A 24157-nucleotide genomic window follows, 5' to 3' on the forward strand; every position below is an offset into this window, starting at 1 on the left:
CACAAGTCTTGACTCTTTTTTTTTTTTTTTTTTGGTCAAAGAAACAACTCATTGGTTGATTTAAGTCGGTGGTAAATCAGAAGGTTGAAAATAAATCACTTTCCTTCTCCGGGGTTCTTCCGGATAGTTCAACTCTCTAAATTCAGCTAAGAGAGTATATCTCATGCTCAAAGAAAAGTGTCTTAAACTCTGATGTTTCAATGTAGTTAAAAAAAAAAAAATCTTTGCTGAGGCCCAAGCTGAGGTCAAAAACTACCTCTAGCCACCTGGTGCTTTATTTTTATTTATTAGAAGTCTCTGATAAGACTGATTTGAATGTGATTTAGGAATATCACATTCTAAATGGTCAGTTTGCCTATTCCATTATAGAAATGGCACTACAGGAAAATTCATCATCACAGACCATAGCAGAAGTGTTCTTTAGTTAAATCTCTACCTAGTCATCCAGAAAAGCCAGGAAGTAAACCAAATAAAAATAGTTCGCTGGGTTCAGAGTGGCAAGTTTTGCACGCAAAGATAGTGAAAATTGTAACCCTAACAAGAATCCAATACTGTTCTCAGACTCTCTTGGGTGTCCAGTGCTGCTGCAGTCCTTGGAAGGGTTTTAAACTGTTCAGAGCTTGCTGGTTATCTTCAGCCAAGCCAGAGTGTGGGAGTGCATTTTAGTGTAACCATGCGGAACTGGTCGCTCCTTGATTTTGTTCCGTATGTTTCCATTTGTGTAGGCTTTTTTCCCCCCTCAGTATTTTGTTGCTTATCCTTTAGGGCGAAATTTTTTCCTCGGCCAATAATCTGTTTCTTTAAAAAAAAAAAATTCGTGGCCGGGCGCGGTGGCTCAAGCCTGTAATCCCAGCACTTTGGGAGGCCGAGACGGGCGGATCACGAGGTCAGGAGATCGAGACCATCCTGGCTAACACGGTGAAACCCCGTCTCTACTAAAAAATACAAAAAACTAGCCGGGCGATGTGGCAGGCGCCTGTAGTCCCAGCTACTCGGGAGGCTGAGGCAGGAGAATGGCGTGAACCCGGGAGGCGGAGCTTGCCGTGAGCTGAGATCTGGCCACTGCACTCCAGCCTGGGCGACAGAGCGAGACTCCGTCTCAAAAAAAAAAAAAAAAAAAAAAAAATTCGTTACCTATTGCCTTTTTTTTCTGGTCTTCCTAAGTAAGCCAGAAGTCACAAGGTCGTTTACTAATGGGAAACCAAGAAAAAGAAAAGCCACCTCAGCCGGCACAAGCCTCTCTAACTTGTGTGCCCTGAGGCTCATCAGATGCGAAGACCTGGCGGCAAGATAGGGTGGTCCGCAGTGGCTTCCTAAAGCGCAGATCCAGGCCAGCTCCCAGCGTGGAATCCGACCCATGTACTTCGTCTCTCCACGTGGCATCAGATGCTCTGCTGGCTGTCACCGTGAACTCCAGCCCTCGCGGAGCGGACAGTGACCTGGCTGCTTCAGAGTTCGGAGGGGAATAGCGTCTCCGTACCCTCGTCCCACCTGGGCTGCTCCTCGGACCGCCGCTCGTCCCAGACTCCAGGAGGCGCCACCAAGCCTCGCCAACCCCGCTCCCTATCTCCGGGAGCCCTCAGCGGGTCAGCCGCGGCGACCGGAAGCTCCGGGCAGAGGTGCTGGTTCCGCCAGCAGCTCTTCCAGCCGAAACTCGGCCGCGGCGGTCGGAGCGGCTGCTACGCCGCACCTGCCCGCGAGAGGGCGCGCTGGGCCCAGGCCGCAGCCGACTGCCGCGCTCTCTGCCCCCGCCCTCCGTCGTCCCCAGACTGCGCTCACCTGTCTGGGCCGCTGGCCCAGGAGGCGGGGGCCGGCGGGAGCCAAGCCGAGGAAAGGGCGGAGCGGCTCTCCGGGCGCGTCATCGGAGCACCATGGCGGAGCTAGGAGGTGGCGGCGACGGCCACAGGGGCGGCGACGGCGCAGTACGGAGCGAAACAGGTGACCGCGCAGCGGGGATAGTGGGGGTCCCGAGCGCGTGGGCAGGGGCCGGCGGGCTGGCACCGAAATCACCCGGCGCCGGTAGCCCCCTCCCCGCCCGCGCGGCCGCGGCCCGGAACAACCGGCCCTGCGCGCCGCGCACCCGGGCTCCGAGCGCGCGTTCCCCCGCCCTTCGCCGCCGCGCCTCAGCAGTCCGGCTCTCCCCGGCCGGGGTTCCGGCCGCCCTCGAGCGCTTTACTGCGACTTTCCCGCAACAGGTGGAGGCGAGCCGGGGTTCGCGGGCGGGTGGGGGGCAACAGATCCCGGCCGCTGACCTCCCCGCCGCGGGCTCTGGTCTAATTCAGTTGAATGGGAAATCGTATCCCCCAGATCGAGCCAGCGGCCAGAGAGTCGTCGGCCAGGTGCGATTGGCAGGACGAGCAGTTTCTGGGCACCTCCTCCCGCCTTCCCTGGTCGCCCCGGGTGCCAGGGGCTCCTCGGCGGGGTCGGTGTGGGGCAGGACCGCGGGGTGAGCGGCCCGCCCCCCAACCCGGTGCCCGCAGTGGCGACGACCCTCGTCCGAGGGGACCGAGCTCGGGAGGGCCGGGGCCCAGTGCTGCATGGTGCGGGGTTGCGAGTGTGGGCTTGACGGGATCAGACATTCGTTGACTTGTCAGAGTTCTTCGAGAGTTTTTTGTTTTCAGTCTGTTCAGGAGCCCAAAGGAGAATTGTTGGCTCTGCAGCCTGGGATTTGGTGGTCAGGCCTCTGTGTTGAGGATACCACTCCCCTACAACCTCCAGGGGCACACTTGGGGACAGGGGATCACGTCCCCAAGACCAGCAGCAAGGGTTCCCACCCCCGCCCATCTCTCCATAGTATGAAGCCGATTTTTCTCCCTCGTAGTTTTTTTTTCTCCAGAGGCTATCTTGCAAATCCATCCCTCCCCACTGGTTCCCTCTTCTATTCTTGGCCAGTAAGCTGTTTCTGTATCTTCCTACACTTGGGGATGGGGACGGTGAGGCAGTTTCTTACTTTAAAAAGAAATTCAATTATTAGACTCTCCAATTGCAAGCTGTTTTCCACTTCCGTACACTCACAATCGGAAGCAATTGTTTCCTAAATGTAAGAATCACTGTCTCCCCACAGTCAAGGATGCTTATTTTAACGTGAAAGGTCCACAGAGCTCTGAAACAGTATTTGCAAATTATGTATCTGCTATTGCTAGGAAGAGGTTGGGTACCCAACGTCTTATGATTTAATCCCTTCAGCCAAGATACTTGAGGTTAAGACTGACAAAGTACCTTGAACTTATTTATTTTTAAGTCATGCTCCTTCCTGTAGGGAGTTTGCCTTAATGTGTTTGCAAGATTGGTAGATCATTATTTTGGTTTGGGGTGGAGAAGAGATGCCTTCGTAATTGCTTTCGGGAATTTGATGAGCTAGACGCTGGGACGGGGCTTCCCCAAGTGAGGGCCCCGGGAGAGCAGCGTCCTCTTTTGTAAATATACGGCATGATTTGGTGCCTAACCCTGACTCAGTAACTGCGTGTGAAACAACATTGTTCTAGCGAGCTAAGTGTCAATTTGTGCTCAAAAATAGTTTCTAGAATCTGCACATGAACAACTTGTTCAGACGTAAGTGAACTAACTACAAACTGTAGCATATTCAGTGCCTGAACATGTTAAGGAATAGGCCGTGCTTCCAACAATTAATATACAAATCAACCATGTGCCTGTCAGTGTAATATTTTCTTTTATTAAAAAGGGAATTAAATTGGCTGTTATCTCCTTCATAGAAAACATTTCTTCTACACTTTTGCCTAAGAACTTCAATTTCCAAAGGACACATTTTATATTTGGTCTTGAATAATTATAATTTCACTGAAAACTTAATTCTGGCCTCACATCTCTTTCCTATTTTTCTACCCCAAGATTACTATTAATGTTTTTAGTGTTCAGAAGCATTTGTGTCAGCAGGTGCCAAAGAAAGAAGGAAGGTGTAAATGTATTTTTTTTGACTCTAGATGATAGTTATTTTGAGAGAACAAGTGGGATTGTTTGAATTTCAACAACTTAAGTTATTCCATGTATTTAAAACACATGACCTATGTCTGAATATGAGACTTTAATTCAGCACTTTATTCTGGTGAACATATTTCACATTATACACATCCAAATACTGCAAGTCTCATTTTTTTAAACCATCAGAAGTGTGTATGGAAATGGGGGGTGGGTGGGTGGCGGTGGACAGAGAAACCTGTATTACCATCAAGAGTTGAAAATTGCCACCTTAAATGGCAACATTTCTTGAGGGATTAATTTTAATTTTTTTAGATCTCATTATTATGAGGTAGAGTCCACTCTTTTTTTTTTTTTTTTTTTTTTTTTTTTTGAGACAGAGTCTCGCTTTGTTGCCCAGGCTGGAGTGCAGTGGTGCGATTTCGGCTCACTGCAAGCTCCGCTTCCCGGGTTCACACCATTCTCCTGCCTCATCCTCCTGAGTAGCTGGGACTACAGGCGCCCGCTACCACGCCCGGCTAATTTTTTTATATTTTTTTAGTGGAGACGGGGTTTCACCGTGTTAGCCAGGATGGTCTCGATCTCCTGACCTCGTGATCCGCCGGTCTCGGCCTCCCAGAGTGCTGGGATTACAGGCGTGAGCCACCGCGCCTGGTGAGTCCACTCTTAAATAGCTCTTAGTTTTTGTGTCTCTGTACAAAGACTGGTCTAATTTTAGGGCACTTTAGGTTAGAATATCAGGTTATTATAAAAATGATACCTGTAATGTGTTCAGAATTATGTGTGTTGTGTGTGTGTGTGCGTGTGTGTGTGTGTGTGTGTGTGTGTGTGTATCAAAGATGAATTGACAGTGGTGGCGTGCAGCCTATGAAATGAGACCATTCTTAAGTGTATCAAAAGCTATTATATAAATCCAACATTTAAAAACTATATTTCTGTGGGTATATATTTATCTGCTTCTCAAAGTTAGTCAAATCACATTCCTTGCAGTGAAAACGTTTATTTTTTTTAAGGATGAAAAGCTCTTCCAATAGATTTTTCTTGCCAACAGCCAAAGTTAAGTAAGAGCTGGGGAAAAAAAAATTGCCTTGGAAACAAGTTTAAGACATCACCACTAGAGGATGTCAAGTCCTTCTTCAGGCTGTTTTGAGTAGTCGACCTACGTCGGGTGATATTCACAAAACTGCCTTGATCCAAGCTTTGTGTATTTAATTTTATGTTCATGTTCAAGAGCTGTGGAAAGCAAGTGTACAGCACTAATTTCCTAGTTTGATAGCCTGTTTTAAAAACCTCCTGAACTAAAAGCAAATTTAAAGCTGCTTTTGATTAATTCAGGAAACTTTGATGCACAAAGGAAAAAGTTAATACCAATAACCTGTCAATTCCGTTGATATTTTGGGAAATGAGTCATGACTTAGAATCTGGAACTGGGCTTTTTGTCCACTTTAGCAACGTGTGTGGTGAACATGGCCTCTTTTGTGACCATTGTTTCATGAACTTTTCCATATGAGAAAGTGACCCTGTAGGTGTCACTTAACTCTCAGGGTCTACATTAAATATCTACAAATAGGGGCTCAGATGACAATTTGGTATTAAGCTTGTCCCGTTTGAAAGAGATGCTTCATTTGCGTAGCTAGATAGCTTTTCTCCCATCCTGTATGGCTGTTACCTTTACATCTTGCTAAGTAGGGGGAAACATTATTAGACTAGGCAGTTGTGCTCAGGAGCATGCATTTATGTGATATTGATAGGCGTGTGTGAAATATTTTTACACAGTTTATTTACACTGGCATTTTCTCTAAAAAAAATTCTAACATCTTTGCTTCCCAATGCATGAGAAATAATCATTTGGAAGAATTGTTTTTAAAAACTCAGGCCTTGTATTGATGTAAGAATTGAAAATATTGAGGCTTAGAATAAGAAATGTGTGCCTTCTTGGCCGGGCGCGGTGGCTCAAGCCTGTAATCCCAGCACTTTGGGAGGCCAAGACGGGCGGATCACGAGGTCAGGAGATCGAGACCATCCTGGCTAACTCGGTGAAACCCCGTCTCTACTAAAAAATATACAGAAAACTAGCCGGGCGAGGTGGTGGGCGCCTGTAGTCCCAGCCACTCTGGAGGCTGAGGCAGGAGAATGGCATAAACCCGGGAGGCGGAGCTTGCAGTGAGCTGAGATCCGGCCACTGCACTCCAGCCTGGGCGACAGAGCAAGACTCCATCTCAAAAAAAAAAAAAAAAAGAAATGTGTGCCTTCTTTATATTCAGCATTGTGGTGGTTAGAAGGCTGTTGAACAAATGATCCTTGAATTTTGCAAGGAAGACAGAATTCACCAACAAACAGTTGCAGGTTATGAGAGTTCGGTGAAGGAGAAATCACTTCCGGCTATGGTCAGCAGGAAGAGCATACTGGATACAGCACTGAAGTTAAATTTTAAAAAGTGGTAGAACCGGAGATCTTTATGTTAAGTGAAATAAGCCAGGCACAGAAAGACAAACATCGTATCTTCTCACTCGTTTGTCGGGTCTAAAAATCAAAACAATTGAACTCATGGACATAGAGAGTAAAAGGATGGTTACTAGAGACCGAGAAGGGTAGTGGGGGTAGGGAGTGAGAGGTGGCAGGGAGGTGGCGATGGTTAATGGGTTTTTTTGTTTTGTTTCGTTTTGTTTTGTTTTGTTTTGTTTAAAAAAAAAAGGCCAGAAGCAGTTGCTCACGTCTATAATCCCAGCACTTTGGGAGGCTGAGAGGCAGGCGGATCACATGAGGCCGGGAGTTTGAGACCAGCCTGGGCAACATGGTAAAACCCCATCTCTACTAAAAATAAAAAAATTAGCCTGTGGTGGCGCACGCCTATAGTCCAGCTCTTTGGGAGGCTGAGGCAGAAGAATGACTTGAATCCGGGAGGTGGAGGTTGCAGTGAGCCAAGATTGCACCCCTGTACTCCAGCCTGGGCGACAGAGCGAGACCACGTCTGAAAAAAACAAAAAGAAAGAATAAGACCTACTATTTGATAGCACAGCAGGGTGATTATAGACAGTGACTTAATTGTACTTTTAAAAATAACTAAGAGTGTAATTGGATTGTTTGTAACACAAAGGATAAATGCTTGAGGGGATGGATACCTCATTCTCCATGATGTAGTTATTTCACATTGCATGCCTGTATCAAAACATTTCATGTACCACATAAATATACCTACTATTTACTCACAAAAATAAAATAAAATTTAAAAAATTTGTTTTGGCCGGGCGCGGTGGCTCAAGCCTGTAATCCCAGCACTTTGGGAGGCCGAGACGGGTGGATCACGAGGTCAGGAGATCGAGACCATCCTGGCTAACACTGTGAAACCCCGTCTCTACTAAAAAAATACAAAAAAACTAGCCGGGCGAGATGGCGGGCGCCTGTAGTCCCAGCTACTCGGGAGGCTGAGGCAGGAGAATGGCATGAACCCGAGAGGAGGAGCTTACAGTGAGCTGAGATCCGGCCACTGCACTCCAGCCTGGGTGACAGAGCAAGACTCCGTCTCAAAAAAAAAAAAAAAAAAAAAAAAAATTTGTTTTAAAAAATAAAAAAATAAACTTTTAAAAGTGGGTAAGTGGGATATAAAATTGGATGGAGGAAAAGGAGAAAAAGGTGCAGATGTGAAAAAGAGCAAAGTTTTGGTCATATTGACACGTGTATAGCTCAACGAAAGTCCTAGATCAGTTAGGAATGACTGTTCACTGAAGCCAAATTGTGGAAGGGCTGAAGGCCAAACTGAGAGGTTAGTATATTTTTCTGGGAAGGGGTAGTGGGGGGAAGTGAGGATGCTTGAGAATAAAGAATATTGATTAAAGCAGGCATAGTCAGGTAGCTCTGTACCCATGAATCTTGAAATCTTGATTGCAAGTTCTAACAAGAGCTCAGCTGTGCCTTTAGCTGATGAAAGCAAAATTCCTGCCTCTGGGAAAGTCATTCTCTTCCATTGATTTCTTTTACTGCTTTAGGAAGGGTGCATCTGGAGGGATGGGAATACATGAGAAACATCTGCCTAGCCAGATTAGCCAAATCTCTGGAGATCAATGAAGGGCTAGGTCTACTCAGCCAGTCCTCATTTCAAAGTAGCAATGTAGACTTGAGGATGGGCTGAAGAAGAGTTCGGTGACATACACACCAACTTTGAGATTCCAGCAGAAATCCAGGCAGTCGTTAGCATGGCAATAGGAAGAGACGATTAAGGTTCTGCAGGGGCATGTGTCAAAGGATTGCACGTAAAAAGGTGACATATGAGACTTCCAAGTTTGAGTTTGGTTTATTGACTTACTGGAAAGTATTCATGAGGAGGACCTGTTTTGTTTTTTACCCCAAAGAGGTGGGGGGGGGGGCGGGTCTTGCTATGTTGCGCAGGCTGGACTTGAACTCCTGAGCTCACGTGATCTTCCTGGCTCAACTGCCCGAGTAGCTGAGACTACAGGCATGCGCCACTGTGTCCAGCAGAATCAGGTTTTGGTGGGAGAAACAGGAAAAAAAACCTTCTGCTTTAGATATGAAAATGTGTGGTATAAGAGAGATCTATAAGTGGAAATGTTCAAAAGGCAACTGGAAGTATAGGACTAAAAGAGAAAAATAGAGGTCAGGACTCTGGGATTCACCCATAAAGGAATAATGACTGAAGGTTTGGGAGTGAGGAGAGCTCAGAAAAACCACAGAAGGGTGAGACGACATGTAAAGCGTGGGAGGAGGAAGAACCAGCAAAGCAGACAGATGGAAAAGCACAGCTGAGCAATGTCACACCTGCTGAGAAGGATGGAGAGGTAAGGGATTCAAAGACTGATGAAGACATTTTATAAAAAGCTGTTCATTTGGTTACAAGTAATCACTGACCAACCCCAGAAGAGGAATTTCAGTTGTTGGTGCAAGAGTTGGGGCTACATCAGATTATAAATGATTATTAGATAAGCAGTTTGGGAAGGAAAGGTAGCCAATTTAATAGACCCTCCCATAAAGCTTGCTGGTGAAAGGAAAAATTACAAATCCTTGAATAGGCAGAGGGATTTTTAAAAATTTATTTAAAAATTTGCGTACAGTCCAGGTGCAGTGGCTTACACCTGTAATCCCAGCACTTTGGGAGGCTGAGGCGGGCAGATCACTTGAGCTCAGGAGTTTGAGACCAGCTGGGCAACATGGCAAAGCCCTGTCTCTACTGAAAATACAAAAATTAGCCAGGTGTGGTGGCATACACCTGTAATCCGAACTACTCAGGAGGCTGAGGCAGGAGAATTGCTTGAACCCGGGAGGCAGAGGTTACAGTGAGCTGAGATAGTAGCACCACATTCCAGCCTGGGCGACAGAGCAAGACTCCATCTCAATAAATAATAAATAAAAAATTTATGTACAAAAAAATTACTCATTTTCTTTTCGTTTTTTAGTTCTTGTTGAATGTATAGAGTAATGTAAGCACCACTGTTAACATAATCCCAAAGAGTCCTCTGCCTCCAACCCAAATTCCCTAATGCTGCACCTTTGTAGTGAGACTCTCTTCCTACATCTAACCCCTGGCAACCACTGATCTGTTTACCACGTTCCTAGTTTTGCCTTTTCCAGAATGTCATAAAAGTGGAATCATACATTGTGTAACCCTTTTTTTTTTTTTTTTTTTGAGACGGAGTTTTACTATTGTTGCCCAGGCTGGAGTACAATGGCATGATCTCGGCTCACAGGAACCTCCTCTGCCTCCTGGGTTCAAGCGATTCTCCTGCCTCAGCCTCCCAAATAGCTGGGATTACAGGCATGCACCACCACACCCGGCTAATTTTGTATTTTTGGTAGAGAAGGGGTTTCTATGAAACCCCGTCAGGCTGGTCTTGAACTCTCGACCAAAGGTGATCCACCAGCCTCGGTATCCCGAAGTGCTGAGATTAGAGGCGTGAGCCACCTGGCCCCACATTGCATAACCTTTTGAGTCTGAATTTTTCACCTGGCATCATGTTTTTGAGATTCAGGCACACTGTTGTGCATATTAGTAGTCCCTTCCTTTTTCTTGATGAAGTAGTTTGCCATTGTATGGAAGTATCACAGATGGTTTATCAAAGAACATTTGAGTTGTTCCCAGGTTTTGGCAATTATGAATAATGCTGCTGTAAACACTTACCTACAGGTTTTTGTGTGAGCGTAGTTTTCATTTATCCTCAGTAAATACCTAGGAGTGGGATTACTGATTCATGTAACTGTACGTTAAACTTTATAAGAAATGGCCAAACTTTTCCAGAGCGTCTCAACGGTTTTACATTGTTACAGTTAGCATTTGTGAGTTCTGGTTGCCCTGCATCCTCACTCATACTTAGCATTGTTAGTTTTGTTTGTTTTTAAAACTTTAGCCATTCCACCAAGTTCTTTGAGTAAAGCAATGTAATCACCTCAAAGTAAAATAGTGCCTTTTTAATGCTAACCCATGCTCACATGAATTAGGAAAGCCTGGAGGTAGTGTTGATCCCAGAGCCCAGGTATAATATGGAGTTTGTATTTGGCGCTCATATCTTTATTCTCCCTCATTCTTTTTTCCCCATAGTATTTCTTTTATTCTTTTTTTTTTTTTTTTTTTTTTAATTTTCACACACCGTTGCTGGCTTGAAGAGCCACAGTATCTCTTATTTCCTGTGGAGTATGCATTCTGAGTTGATTATGGACGGAAGTGCCATTATATAGCACAGTCCCTGCCAATTCAAGTTCTCTCTTCCTCCTTAATGGTCTGTCTTCTAATCCCTTGAGATATGGCTTTCTAGAACTTGGAAATAACTTGTTTTGTTGTTAGAAAGGTAGACATGTTGGTCATATACCTGTTTATTACCCTGATTAATTCCTTATTGGCACATTTTGTATTGTCACACTGAATACTTACCAGTTCTCAGATACAGTGCTTTGTAAAGCCTTGATAGTCTGTCACTGGACGTTTCATCACTTCCTCATGGTCTGAGGTTCCATAGGCTAAATGTTCATGGTATTTAGGCTTATTCTTTTTTTATAAATTCAGTTTTAGTGTTTGTCTAGTTTTCTAGTGGTGGTGCTGTCTACCTCTTTACTATCTTAGCTCTTGTAAAACTGTGAGTTATGGTTGACATATTTAAATGGCATTTGGATTTTCTCTTCTGTAATTATTTTCCTTAGTATCTTTTTAATTTGAGAAATAGCCTGTTGAAAAAGATCTATAAGGTTTTTTTATTAGGAACCACTTTGAAATTTTTTTGTAAATATATTTTTTGAGACAGAGTCTTGCTCTGTTGCCCAGGCTGGAGTGCAGTGGCATGATCTTGGCTCACAGCAATCTGCGCCTCCCGGGTTCAAATGATTCTCTTGCCTCAGCCTCCCGAGTAGCTGGAACTACATGCGCCCACCACCATGCCTGGCTAATTTTTGGATTTTTAGTAGAGGCAGTGTTTTGCCATGTTGGCCAGGCTGGTCTCGAACTCCCGAACTCAAGTGATCTGCCCAACTCAGCCTCCTAAAGTGCTGGAATTACAGGTGTGAGCCACCACTCCCAGCCCCACTTTGAATTTTGATTTGAAGAGTAATATGTAGTATTTGACAATGAGAAGAACTGCATTCAACAGTTCTTCATCCTTGATGCTCCTTTAGGAATAGTTGTGAAAAAAAGAATCATGAGAAAGTGCCAAGGAGGATTGACACACCTGACCAGATGGTACAGACGAGCACAGGGTGTAAAACAATGTAGGGAGGAGGCTGGGAGCAGTGCACTTGGCATATGTGAGCTGCACTTCATAGGCACTGTTAATAAATCATATATCTTTAAATTTAGCATATTGAGATTTGGGGTATCTTCAGATTTCTCCTTCTGTAACTTTTAAAATTAAATCCTACGAAAGCTTTCTTTTTGGAGTTGGCTTTCTGGTAAAGAGAACTGTCCTTCACTATGGCATAACCTCTGAGTATAAAACTTATTTCCCCAACACTGTTGAATGTAGAAAAGAAGTTCTCTAGGATCAGTTTAACTGTCAAGATGAAATTCTAGAAAGGAGCCCTTCGTTTAGCACCTCCACCCCTCATCATGAAGCTTCCTTGTTTGCAATAATGTGCATAATAGTTGACTGTAAGATGTGTTCCTGTAGCAAAACTTTTGGCTGCTTCTCAAGATTCGAATCTGGGCTTCTGGTTCTCAGAAGCTCCTGACCCAAGTCTTTGGGCTGGCAGGCACACCAGCCAGGACCTGGTTACTTACTTCTTGCATTCCAGCTGGATTGGTTTCTATTCATGCTCCAAATTAGTTCAGTGACAGCCTTCACCACAGGCCTGGTGGATTCATTTAAATATGGGTCACTCCTTGACCCTAAGGTTATGTTGTTGAAATGATCATTGGGCCCATGTGCTGGAGTATCACTGATTCACATCATTGGCTCTCAATCTTGGCAGTGATTTAAAATCACCTGGGGACCATTTAAAGATCAGGATGCCCAGGTGGCATCCAAGGTAATTATCTGAGGATCTTGCAGGATGGGAGTCAGGTGGCAGTGTTTTTAAAACTCCCCAGATGGTCTGGTGTGCAATCAGTGCTGAGAACTACTGATTCAGAACCATTTCCTATTGTATTCCTTCCATTTGACCGTTTTGGTGGGTGGTGTCAAGTGTGCGCACCTTGCTTATGGAAACCGCATGGAAAATCATAATGGCAATTGCCCTAAATCTAGTGAGTTTACTCAAGTTATCTCTTATTTTTGCCCCAGGACTTTTTTTGAAGGAAATACAGATGTGAATACAGGTATGAGGACAATTGAATAGCTAAATATGCACACATATACTCAGTGTCCACATGTATGCACATTTCTATATGAATATGTGCAGTGAGACAAAAGACCATTCAACTTTCTTTTTTTCGACTTTGCTTAGCTCTCACACTGCCTTCCTCTCCATCCTGCCCCTTAAAACCAGGAAAGGTTAAATTGGGGTAGGTATTTAAGTATTTCGTAGAAAATTATACATTTTTCCCGGAGATCTTTCTAGTGACTCCTGACCTCTAATCACCAGGTCCCTGGCTCTGGAGACTGGCGCTTGTTTCTTCTATCTATAAATAGTTGACCCAAGTATGACCTTCTCCCTTCCGTGTGACCAGATGCTAATACCCTTCAGGCTAATCTTTCTTTCTTTCACCTCTCTTCTTTCTCACCGCATGCTGCTGTGCCCAAGGCCCAGCTGGTAACCTCTGCGGTTTTTACTGTGCATTTTTTTCTTAGCAGGATTATTCAACTTGTGCTTTGATTATCACCTAAAATTATCATCTCTGGCTCTACACACTGAAATGTGTACAGACACCTCTGGTTTTTGTTTTTGAGACAGGGCCTTGCTCTGTCGCCCAAGTTGGAATGCAGTGGCGCAGTCATGACTCACTACATCCTTGACTTCCTGGTCTCAAGCAATTCTCCTACATCAGCCTCCTGAGTACCTGAGACTATGGGTGCATGCCACCATGCCTGGCTAATTTTATTTTTTGAAGAGATGAGTTTTCTCTATGTTGCCCAGGCAGGTTTCAAACTCCTGGACACAAGCAATCCTCCTGCCTCAGCCTCCAAAAGTGCTGAAATTATAGGCATGAGCCACCACACCCAGCTTACAGGCACTTCTGAGTTGTGTTCATGCCTGCTCCTGAGGTTTTGTGCCATCTTTTGTGATTTGAAGCTTGTTCTGGGAGGGCTTACCTTTGGCAGTATGATTTCCTTTCATTTTCTCCTCTTTGCAGCTAGTGTGTTTCTAACTGTGAAGTCCAAGGCCAAAATGAAAAGATCAGTAGGGGATGTTGGATGGGACTGATCCTTAAAAAAGAGTATCTTTGATTTCTCTTTAAGATTATTCAGAAACTGAGCATGTGTGAGACTGTGAGGTTTGAAGCTCAAAACTAACACTAATTATTTAGGGGTAATTGTAACCTACTATTTTGTGCAAGTTCTCTGGAGTCTGGCTGCCTGGGTTCCAATCTCAGCTCCACCACTTGGTACCTGTGGGATCTTGGGCATGTCATGTAAGCATTCTCTTCCTCAGTGTCTTCCTTTTTAAAATGGGATATTGGTAATACCGTTACAGGGATTAAATGAGTTAATACTGAAGTTCTTAGAGCAGTACTTGACACAGCATAAGCACCAAGTGTTTGTTATAATTCTTGTCATAATTCTGAAGATTAGTATTGCATTACTGTGAAACGATGGGCATACCCTGGCATACTAAGTTTCTTCCTTAAGCCATTTTTTATTTATCACAGTAGGCTCTCCGTAATGAAGGCATCAGAATGTAATGATGATTCAGACCTCATTGTAGCTGTGTGATCACATAGTCATAGGCTTGGCGCTGGGATCAAAGGCATCATTAAAGCACTTTGGATGATAGTTTTTACCTGTCAAATGTTCCAGGAGATTGCTGTACACTGGCCTGTGAGACCCTTAGATTGTTATGTGATCATGCTAAACACCCGTAAAAGCCCTTCCTGGCTTTTTTTTTTTTTTTTTTTTTTGAGACGGAGTTTCACTCTTGTCGCCCAGGCTGGAGTGCAATGGTGCAATCTCGGCTCACTGCAACCTCCGCCTTCCAGGTTCAAGTGATTCTCCTGCCTCAGCCTCCTGAGTAGATGGAATTACAGGCATCCGCCACCATGCCCAGCTAATTTTTGTATTTTTAGTAGAGGCGGGGTTTCACCATGTTGCTCAAGTTGGTCCTGAATTCTTGACCTCAGGTGATCCACCCACCTTGGCCTCCCAAATTGCTAGGATTACAGATTTGAGTCACTGTGTCTGGCCTTGGCTTATTTTCATGGAATCCAAAAGTGTTTTTTTAATGGCTATATCATAGTTCTAATTTTTTTTTTTTTTTTTTTTGAGACAGAGTTTTGCTCTGGTGACTCTATCACCCAGGCTAGAGGGCAGAGGCACCATCATGGCTCACTGCATCTTTGACATCTGGGCTCCAACGACCCTCCCATCTCAGCCCCCTGAGGTAGCTGGGACTACAGGTACACGCCACTATGCCAGGCACCAGCTAATTTTTTTTTTCTCTCTCATTTTGTAGAGACTGGATTTTGCTATATTGCTCAGGCTGCTTTCGAACTCTTGGGCTCAAGTGATCCTCCTGCCCCGGCTTCTCAAAGTGCTGGGATTACAGGCATGAGCCACCGCGCCTGGCCCATAGTTCTAAATTTTAAGTCCTTTGCTAAAATATTGCCACAGAGGTATGTTGCTTTAAGCCATAGAGAGATGGACTTCCTAACACCCATTCTGACTGTAAACAAGGCACTAGCACCACATTGACTACGCTTCTCTACCAGGAAAATAGAGGAAACATACAACTTGCCTTCCACAAGATGTTCGTGAGAAGCAGGAGGCAGTTTGGGTTTCTTCAAGCAAAGTACATACATGAAATAGAAAATATCAGTGAGTTGTCTTATTAAAGTCACAAATTTTAGAAGAAATTTCTTAAGTTGCAGAAGACCATTTACAAGGTGTATCCTGGGTGTGGTGTGTGGGCATGTATGTGAGGCACATTTCTCGCTAAGAAAATGATATCTTGTTCAATTTGGAATTTAGATTTTTATATCTTTTAAAAAATTTCGGCCAGGCCTGGTGGCTCACACCTGTAATCGCAGCACTTTGGGAGGCCGAGGCGAACAGATCACCTGAGGTTGGGAGTTCGAGACTAGCCTGACCAACGTGGAGAAACTCCCATCTCTACTAAAAATACAAAATTAGCCGGGTGTGGTGGCGCATGCCTGTAGTCCCAGCTACTCAGAAGGCTGAGAAAGGAGAATCGCTTGAACCCGGGAGGCGGAGGGTGCGGTGAGCCGAGATCGTGCCATTGCGCTCCAGTCTGGGCAACAAAAGTGAAACTCTGTCTCAAAAAAACAAATAAAAATAAAAATTATTTAATTTCATAACTTCGTAAATCTGAAAATACTTCACTTCCTCAGATGGGTCCTGGGTTGAGATTATCCCAACAATAACCCCCAAATTGTCTTTTTATGTCCAGTAGCCACTGTGGAAATTGATTAAACAAGTGTTCCCGATGCCATCTTTGAAATATTAAAACGTGTTATTCAGTAAAAATAAAACTGAATTATTATTGAAATAAGTTTTGTACAGGATTTACTTAACACTAGGAATAAACCCATCCCAATATCCTGGTGAAGATGCCCTCCCTGTGTATATAAAAAGTTACATCCATATGCTTTGTGCAGTGACTGTATAAGGCCCAGATAGAGTATAAATAGAAGAGATGTCTCAACAGTCAAAAGAAAGTATGGAAATAAATTGAGAAGTGGGAAGCTATTTTTAGTCTAGAAGACCTGTGAGACTCAAATGACTTTGGATAGAAAAACCCCATAATCTTATACTCCAGTGAAGCCTCACAGGGAAGAACCCTAGGTTGGCATTTCAGATTCAATCCTCGGTATCCCAGCGGTGTCTAAAATGGACAGATTTGAGAATGTCATTTCTTCAACTTATTTACAAACTGATCAGGTCCAACATCTATCTGCTGCTCGTTGAGAACAGCATCAAAGTTAAAAAAAAGAAAAAGAAAAAGAAAAAGAGTTCCAATCATCAACCAACTGTGCAACACAAATCTAAACCATATATGTGATGAGACCCACATGTCATTGTGAGAGTGTTGCAGGACTCATTAATGACACCCACAGTAGCAAGTAAGTCTTCAAGAAGGCTTTGGAGGGCAGGGCGCGGTGGCTCAAGCCTGTAATCCCAGCACTTTGGGAGGCCGAGACGGGCGGATCACGAGGTCAGGAGACCGAGACCATCCTGGCTAACACGGTGAAACCCCGTCTCTACTAAAAAATACAAAAAACTAGCCGGGCGAGGTGGCGGGCGCCTGTAGTCCCAGCTACTCGGGAGGCTGAGGCAGGAAAATGGCGGGAACCTGGGAGGCGGAGCTTGCAGTGAGCTGAGATCCGGCCACTGCACTCCAGCCTGGGCGACAGAGCGAGACTCTGTCTCAAAAAAAAAAAAAAAAAAAAAAAAAAAAAAAAAAAAAAAACGAGAAGGCTTTGGAGGAGAGAAGGCCTATGTTTGAAATGCCAGAAGGAAGGGGCAGAAGGTTCAGAATTAGGACTCTGGATATGGAGTTCAGACACATGTGAATTGGGCATTCTGAACCCCTTGTACAATGTGCAAAGCTGATTTTTTCTTACATAGCACAGTGTTGCTTTCTATTACAGATGTCCCTATCTGGAAACATGTTCATTCAACACTTTGCAGATTTGCAGTTATTTTCAAAACAGCTTTTGTTATACAAAGCTCCCTCTTTTTGTTGTAAACATGGTCTTTTTCCAGTGCGCTGGATAAAGTCGGGCTCTGGGCAGTAAAGGGACATGGCTACTGCTTATTTCAGGAACTTAGGGGCAAGTGTCTTCATGCCTGTGGAAACAGGAGCCAGCTAGAAGTATTTCCAGCAAAAAATTTAAGAGAAAGGAGAGATTTTTTATTATGATTTTGATTTTTTTACTACAACATTGCAGGTGTCTGGAGTATAGCCATTACACTTTATGAAAAAGGCAAAATGGTCATTTGGGGTGTTTTAGGAAGTTTGCCAAAAGGCTCCTTTGTCATTATAATCCTTCCTAAGCTGCCATCCATGGGTTTAGGTTATGGATATGAAAAGTGAAAGGGTTTGAGAGATGAAGTAGGTGTCTCCTGAGTGCTTACCAACCTGTTAATCTTTTTGAGATGTTAATATTTTCATATAGAGCCCCCTAAAATCTTGATGACTCTAGGTCAGTCAAGCCTAAGAGAAGATGTATTTGTCCAAAAAAACAAAACAAAAAATACCGTACTGGATTGCTAGTAACATCTACTTCTTGGAAATTAATACTTTAAGGTTTTTGAAAAAATTATTGATGCATTAGGAATATTTTTTGCTTAGCAGTTACAAATTTTAAGAGCTTCTAAGCTTGTTACTCAATCCTAAATGTACTTATATCTTTATAATTTAGCTTAAAGGCTTTTGGTGTTCTGGTTGGTTACTGACAATTCTCAGTGTGACATTCACTGAAGGAAAATGTACCAAGCCTCTAACTTACCACAATTATGTAATTTGGCATTTCTTTTAGGTGCTTCCTTCCTCTAGGTTGGTTTCAGAACTATGCTGGAGAATTGTATGTAATTTTTTTTCTTTTGTCAGTATTGGTGTGTTGGGCCTTTTTTGTGTAACTTAAACACCTGAGGCTAGGCAATTTAAAAAGCTTTAATTGGCTCAGGGATTTGCAGGCTGTACAAGCATGGCACTGACATCTGCTCGGCTTCTGCTGAGGGTCCCAGGAAGCCTACAATCATTGTGGAAGGTGAAGCGGGAGCAGGCACGTTCACATGGCAAGAGAGTGGGGTAAGGGAAGGTCCCAGACTTTTAAACAACCAGACCTTATGTAAACTAACTGAGGGAGAACTTACTCATCACCACGGGGGTGGCGCTAAACCGTTCATGAAAGATGCACCCTCATGATCCAGTCATCTCCCACCAGGCCCCACCTCCAACATTGGGGGTTACATTTCAACATGAGATTTGGAGGACACAAACATCCAAACTGTATCAGTTGGTTTCAGTTAATAAATAAACCAAAAAATAAAGTTTAGTGCCTCAAACCTTCATACACTTTTCTCATGAAAAGCATTTTATCCAAACCTCTCTCCACCCCCCATGTACATATCTATATACTTTAGTTTCTACTGATTGAGAAAGTGGGGTTACTTCATTATAATAGAGAAAGATTTTTTTTGTAATCTATATATCTGTACTTTCTGAATCATTTAATGTTCAGATGAACAGACTGCTTAGTTCTCATTAAAAGGGTTTATTTGATAACGCTTTTAAGCTCACCAGTACTTGATTCTCAAAGGGTGATCATTAGTGAAAATAAAGAGGGATTTAATAAGTCTAAGATATCCTGACCCCAACTGTAGGAACATTATATTAATAGACCGTTACGGTATTGGAAAATTATCTGAGTAAATAGTAGCCATCCTATTTAATGAAGATTGTGATCATTGATACATAAACCTTTGACTTTTGAATGCATGCTTTTATTCGCAGCGTGTTGACTTGAATGTGGGAATGTAGTATCTTAATCTGTCTGAGGTCACTGACTGATAGGTAATTTTAAGTGTCAACTGGGCTCACCTCTGGTACTCAAACATCAGATGTTGCTGGGAAGGTATTTTGTAACTATGATAAACATTTATAATCAGTTGACTTTAAGTGAAGGGGATTATCCTGGCTACGGGTGGGCCAAACCCAATCAGGTGAAGACCTGGGAAAGAAGGAGGAGGAGGAAGTCTGCCTTAAAGCTGTGACATGGAAATCCTGCTTGAGTTTCGAGCCTGCCAGCCTGCTGCACACATTTCACACTTGTCAGCCTCCACAGTGGCAGCAGCCATTATTCCTTAAAATAAGTCTTTATATATAATATATTTCTCTCCAGAGAAATAGCCAAAAATACTGTTGGTTCTATTTCCCTGGAAGAACCCTCACTGATACACTGACACTCAGGAAGAAAATTAACAGTTTTTACCTGGAATCATACAAATCATTTTAATTATTTAAGAGATAAAATTTAAAAATTAATCTTTCCTGATTTTTTAAGGTAAAAACAGGATATTAAACTTGCAGTAAAAAAATGGATGTCTTTTAATTTCAGGAGGTTTTAGGAGAAAGAAATGGAAAGAGTGGCAAAGTAGCAAAAGACGGTGATACAGTTTAGATACAGTTTCATGTTGAAATATGACATCCAATGTTGGAGGTGGACCTAGTGGGATATGTTTGGGTCATGGGAGCCAATTTTATGAATGGCTTGGTACTCTTCTCATGGTAATGAGTGAGTTCTCATGTGAGAGCTGGTTGTTTAAAAGAGCCTGACATCTCTCTTGTTTCCTCTCTTGCCATGTGACACACCTGTTCCCCTTTCTCCTTCTGTAAGCGTCCTGAGCCCTCAACAGAAGCAAGTACCAGCACTGTGCTCCTTGTACAGTCTGTAGAACTGTGAGCCAAATTAAGATTTTTCTTTATAAATTATCCAGTCTCAGGTATTTATAGCAACACAAAGCAGACTAACACAGATGGGACTGAGGAAAAGTCTTAAAACATTCTGAAATGAATATTCTTCACCTGTCCAATGCTTTGCTGTCCTAAAGACTTAGTGTATCACTATCCTTAAAATGCCCATAAAGTCATACACTGAATTGGTTTGCTGTTCTTTAGTATCGTTCTTCATTCACAAACTTATAGATTTCATCTCTCAAGTCACATAGCTATAGGGATCCACCTATAACAAATTAGCTCATTGAGGGGAAAACTCTCTTGTTCATCTTTATCAGTAGGTTTTTGTTGTTGTTTTTTTAGACAGAGTTTGGCTCTTGTTGCCCATGCTGGAGGGCAATGGCGCGATCTCGGCTCACTGCAACCTCCGCCTCCTGGGTTCAAGCGATTCTCCTGCCTCAGCCTCCCGAATAGCTGAGATTACAGGCATGCGCCACCATGCCCGGCTAATTTTGTATTTTTAGTAGAGATGGGGGTTCTCCATGTTGGTCAGGCTGGTCCTGAACTCCCGACCTCGGGTGATCCACCCGCCTTGGCCTCCCAAAGTGCTGGGATTACAAGCGTGTGTATCAGTAGGTTTTCATTACATTGTGGGTGAGAGAATGTGGGAAGTCTGGAAGCTGCAGGTGCAGAGATCAGAGTAGTGTAGCCCTCTTCTTTTTTTTTTTTTTTTTTTATTGAGACGGAGTCTCGCACTGTCACCCAGCCTGGAGTGCAGTGACGCAATCTCGGCTCACTGCAAGCTCCGCCTCCTGGGTTCACGCCATTCTCCTGCCTCAGTCTCCCAAGTAGCTGGGACTACAGGTGCCTACCACCACGCCCGGCTAATTTTTTAAAATATATTTTTAGTAGAGACGAGCTTTCACCATGTTAGCCAGGATGGTCTCGATCTCCTGACCTCGTGATTCGCCTGCCTCGGCCTCCCAAAGTGCTGGGATTACAGGTGTGAGCCACTGCGCCTGGCCAGTGTGGCCCTCTTCTAACCCAAACACCTGGTGAAGTTCAGTTGTTTCTGTGATTTAGCATTTAAGGCTAAATCCTCTGGGCCATCAGTTGAATAAGTAAAATAATGAAACGCAGAGTTGCTTACAAAATGAAGCCATGTGAGTAAGTAAATGCACAGGTACAGCAAAGGAAAGGGCTTTATCTCAGCCTTGCTTTTTCCCTCTGCCTGAGTGTTCTCTCTTGGCTATATAACTTGACTTTTCATTTGCATCAAGTCATGGAGTCTCAGGATCAGAAGAAGCTCTAGAGATAAAAAAAAAAATTCCAACTGTGAACAGTGCATTAATTCAACATCATCATCCCAGATCAGTGTTTACGCACAGCTATCTTCAATGTCAAGAAACATAACTTTTTACATTCTGGTAACTTCCAGTCACTGTTATCAGTTTTCTCTTCCAGAACTAAATTTACACTTCCACTAAAAGTGTAAATTCTTCCATATGTTAACCTTTAATTCTGTTATTTTATTCGTCTGGAGTCTTGTCTTTGTCTTATTTTCTCCTGTGTTATGTCTCCTATGTTATGGCCTAGAATATTCATGATAAGTCCTAGGTCACTCTCTTCTGAATGTGTTCTCATTTATCATCCTATTTCAAATACCTTGCGAGTACCATGTGATATGAGGACCAGAAAACAGAGAACGCTTGTCTTCTATTAGGCATGCTGGTGTCTGCCGATTCCACTGTGACACTGTTAGGGTTTTTACTTCCTCAGTGCGCTGATAATGTTTAGTGAGCTTGTTGTCCAAGTGCTCTCCTTGTTTCTGGTGCAGCTTGGGTAGGTCTTCATTTTATACCTGTCCAGTTGAACTTTTTTTGAATATAAAAAGAGATGTTCCTGTTTATTCCTACTGAATTAATAAGAATATAGCTTATTCAGTAGGAATAAACTGAATAGGCTGTATCCTGTCTAAGTATAGCTCATTATTTCATTCTTTGAGATCATTTTGGACCTTAGTCTATCCATCTCTTAGCTTTCTTTTATCTATGGATATAAAGCACTTGTTGTCATATTAATCTTTAATAAAAACACTAACTACCTTTCTTTCCATTGCCCACTTCTCCATCTTTCAGCTGGACTATTGCAGGAGGTTGGTATTCACGTTCAAGCCTATGGATAAGTTTTTCACACTGCTAGAGGGGTGTCTGTTAAAAAACACAAACATGATTGATTCTCATATTCCTGTTTTTATGTCTATCCCTATGGCCACCATTTGATCCCTTTTCTCCACTTGGACGAAGTAGTTACATAACTAGTCTCTGTCCCGTCTCTCTTTCTCATTGCAAGTTCATCCTGGCCTGTCTGGATCACACATTTAGCTGTCAATACCCTTCAATGGCTCCCCACTGCCTCTGTTTGGTGAAAACATTATGCCTTTTGGCTCTGTATCCCCTCTGATGACATGCCCCAAAGCACCCCATCTGGCATCTTTGACATGATTTTACTACTCCTAAAGCAAAGCAAGTCAAGGAACCATTGTTTCATTTTCTTATCTTTCTAATGGTGTGGCTCAACAATAAAACTAAACACTAAATTAAACTGCTCACAGACCCTCAGTGAATTAGGTAACTTACAGAAACACAGTCCAGGCATCTGTATGAATCTTCTGTTGAACTCAGAGATTGATTTCTTTGCCTCATTTGGAATCTATAAAACTGGATTTCTTAGCCTAATTATTGTGAGAGGAGAGGACATCTTTGCACATTTAACTTTTGTCAAGTAATTCAGAAGTTCATGTGGTGCACATTAATGAAGTAGTATCAATGAGAGTAATGAATACTAGGGCTGAGAGGCACTCTAATATGTGCTACTGGGTTAAGGTTTAATGTGGCATTTCACACCTAACGTTTAGGAAAGGGTTTTAAAGCTTAGTATCCACACCTCACATTTGTATAAATGAATCCCTAGAGTTTGAAATTTGTTTATGATAGAGCAGACGTGGGAAAATGGACTCTGTAGGCGCCATGAAGTGTTTTGCAGTGAAGATTTATAGAAATGTTATAAAAGACACCACAGGGACCTGGTACTTCTGGCTGATGGCATCACCACTACTAGGGCAGTATTTACTGTTTTTCCTATATGCCTGTTAACAAAAAGTGGTCAAATAAAGAAGATCAAAGCAAATCTGCCTTTTCCTTTCAAAGGGTTGATACTTCTTTGTGCAGTATTTCTTTCTCCAGCCTCTTTGACGCTATGCATGATGCTGCAAGATGGCAGAATGTTGTGCCTTTGGCCGGGTGCGGTGGCTCAAGCCTGTAATCCCAGCACTTTGGGAGGCCGAGACGGGCGGATCACGAGGTCAGGAGATCGAGACCATCCTGGCTAACACGGTGAAACCCCATCTCTACTAAAAATACAAAAACTAGCCGGGCGAGGTGGCGGGCGCCTGTAGTCCCAGCTACTCGGGAGGCTGAGGCAGGAGAATGGCGTAAACCCGGGAGGTGGAGCTTGCAGCGAGCTGAGATCTGGCCACTGCACTCCAGTCCGGGCGATAGAGCGAGACTCCGCCTCAAAAAAAAAAAAAAAAAAAAAGAATGTTGTGCCTTTATCGTCACAAAAGCCATCAGTAAGTGGCGTAATTCTAGGAAACTCTGAGGCTGCCCTTTAAGAATAGAGTGGCAAAGAACCAAATGGGAACCTTGTTCCTTAGTGGTTGTTTGATTCCATGTCAACCTGTGTTGGCTTTGTCATTTTCAAAATCATGCATAGGTTTTAAGTTGCGTAAAAATATTGTTAAAACTCCTGCTAGAAATAAATTGCAGTTTATCTTGGGAAGATGCATTAAATACTTAAAAGATTACTGAAGTCCGGGAGTTTTGAAGAATTAACCATCTCCTCGAATGTAGAAATGTGGAAAAGAATTTTGGAACTTCTGGACCCTGATGAAAAGTAAATAACTTATACATATGTGGAACTTGTAATTTACTGGTGACAGACCATTCAATCCGCAGTAATACTTTCTGATTTCAGCTCTAGCCCTTGAATAGTACAAATTAGGCTCTTTTTTCTTTCAATAATGTTTTCGTAAAGCTCACTGGGCTTTTAGAAAGGGAAATTTTAGATTTGTTTCTCACTGGTTAAGCAGATTTCTTGGATTCATTCATGGAGTGTGCTGTTTTCCAACTTTATGGTCACAGGAGTCTAGGAAGCA

The 24157-nt window shown here is 43.2% G+C and overlaps 1 protein-coding gene across 2 annotated transcripts in view; it reads left to right on the top strand.

Annotated features, from left to right (window-relative positions):
• The first annotated feature begins 1176 nt into the window (after positions 1-1176).
• Positions 1177-24157, top strand: part of MAP7 (microtubule associated protein 7) — a 210459-nt gene continuing 187478 nt past the window's right edge. For both annotated transcript variants that reach the window (XM_030928974.1, XM_030928975.1), the window contains exon 1: positions 1177-1938. In XM_030928974.1, the coding sequence (XP_030784834.1) occupies positions 1872-1938 (67 nt within the window). In that variant the 5' untranslated portion in view covers positions 1177-1871. The remainder of the gene's footprint in view (positions 1939-24157) is intronic.

The sequence above is a fragment of the Rhinopithecus roxellana genome, chromosome 4, assembly GCF_007565055.1.
Source record: "Rhinopithecus roxellana isolate Shanxi Qingling chromosome 4, ASM756505v1, whole genome shotgun sequence".
Taxonomy (NCBI): Eukaryota; Metazoa; Chordata; class Mammalia; order Primates; family Cercopithecidae; genus Rhinopithecus; species Rhinopithecus roxellana.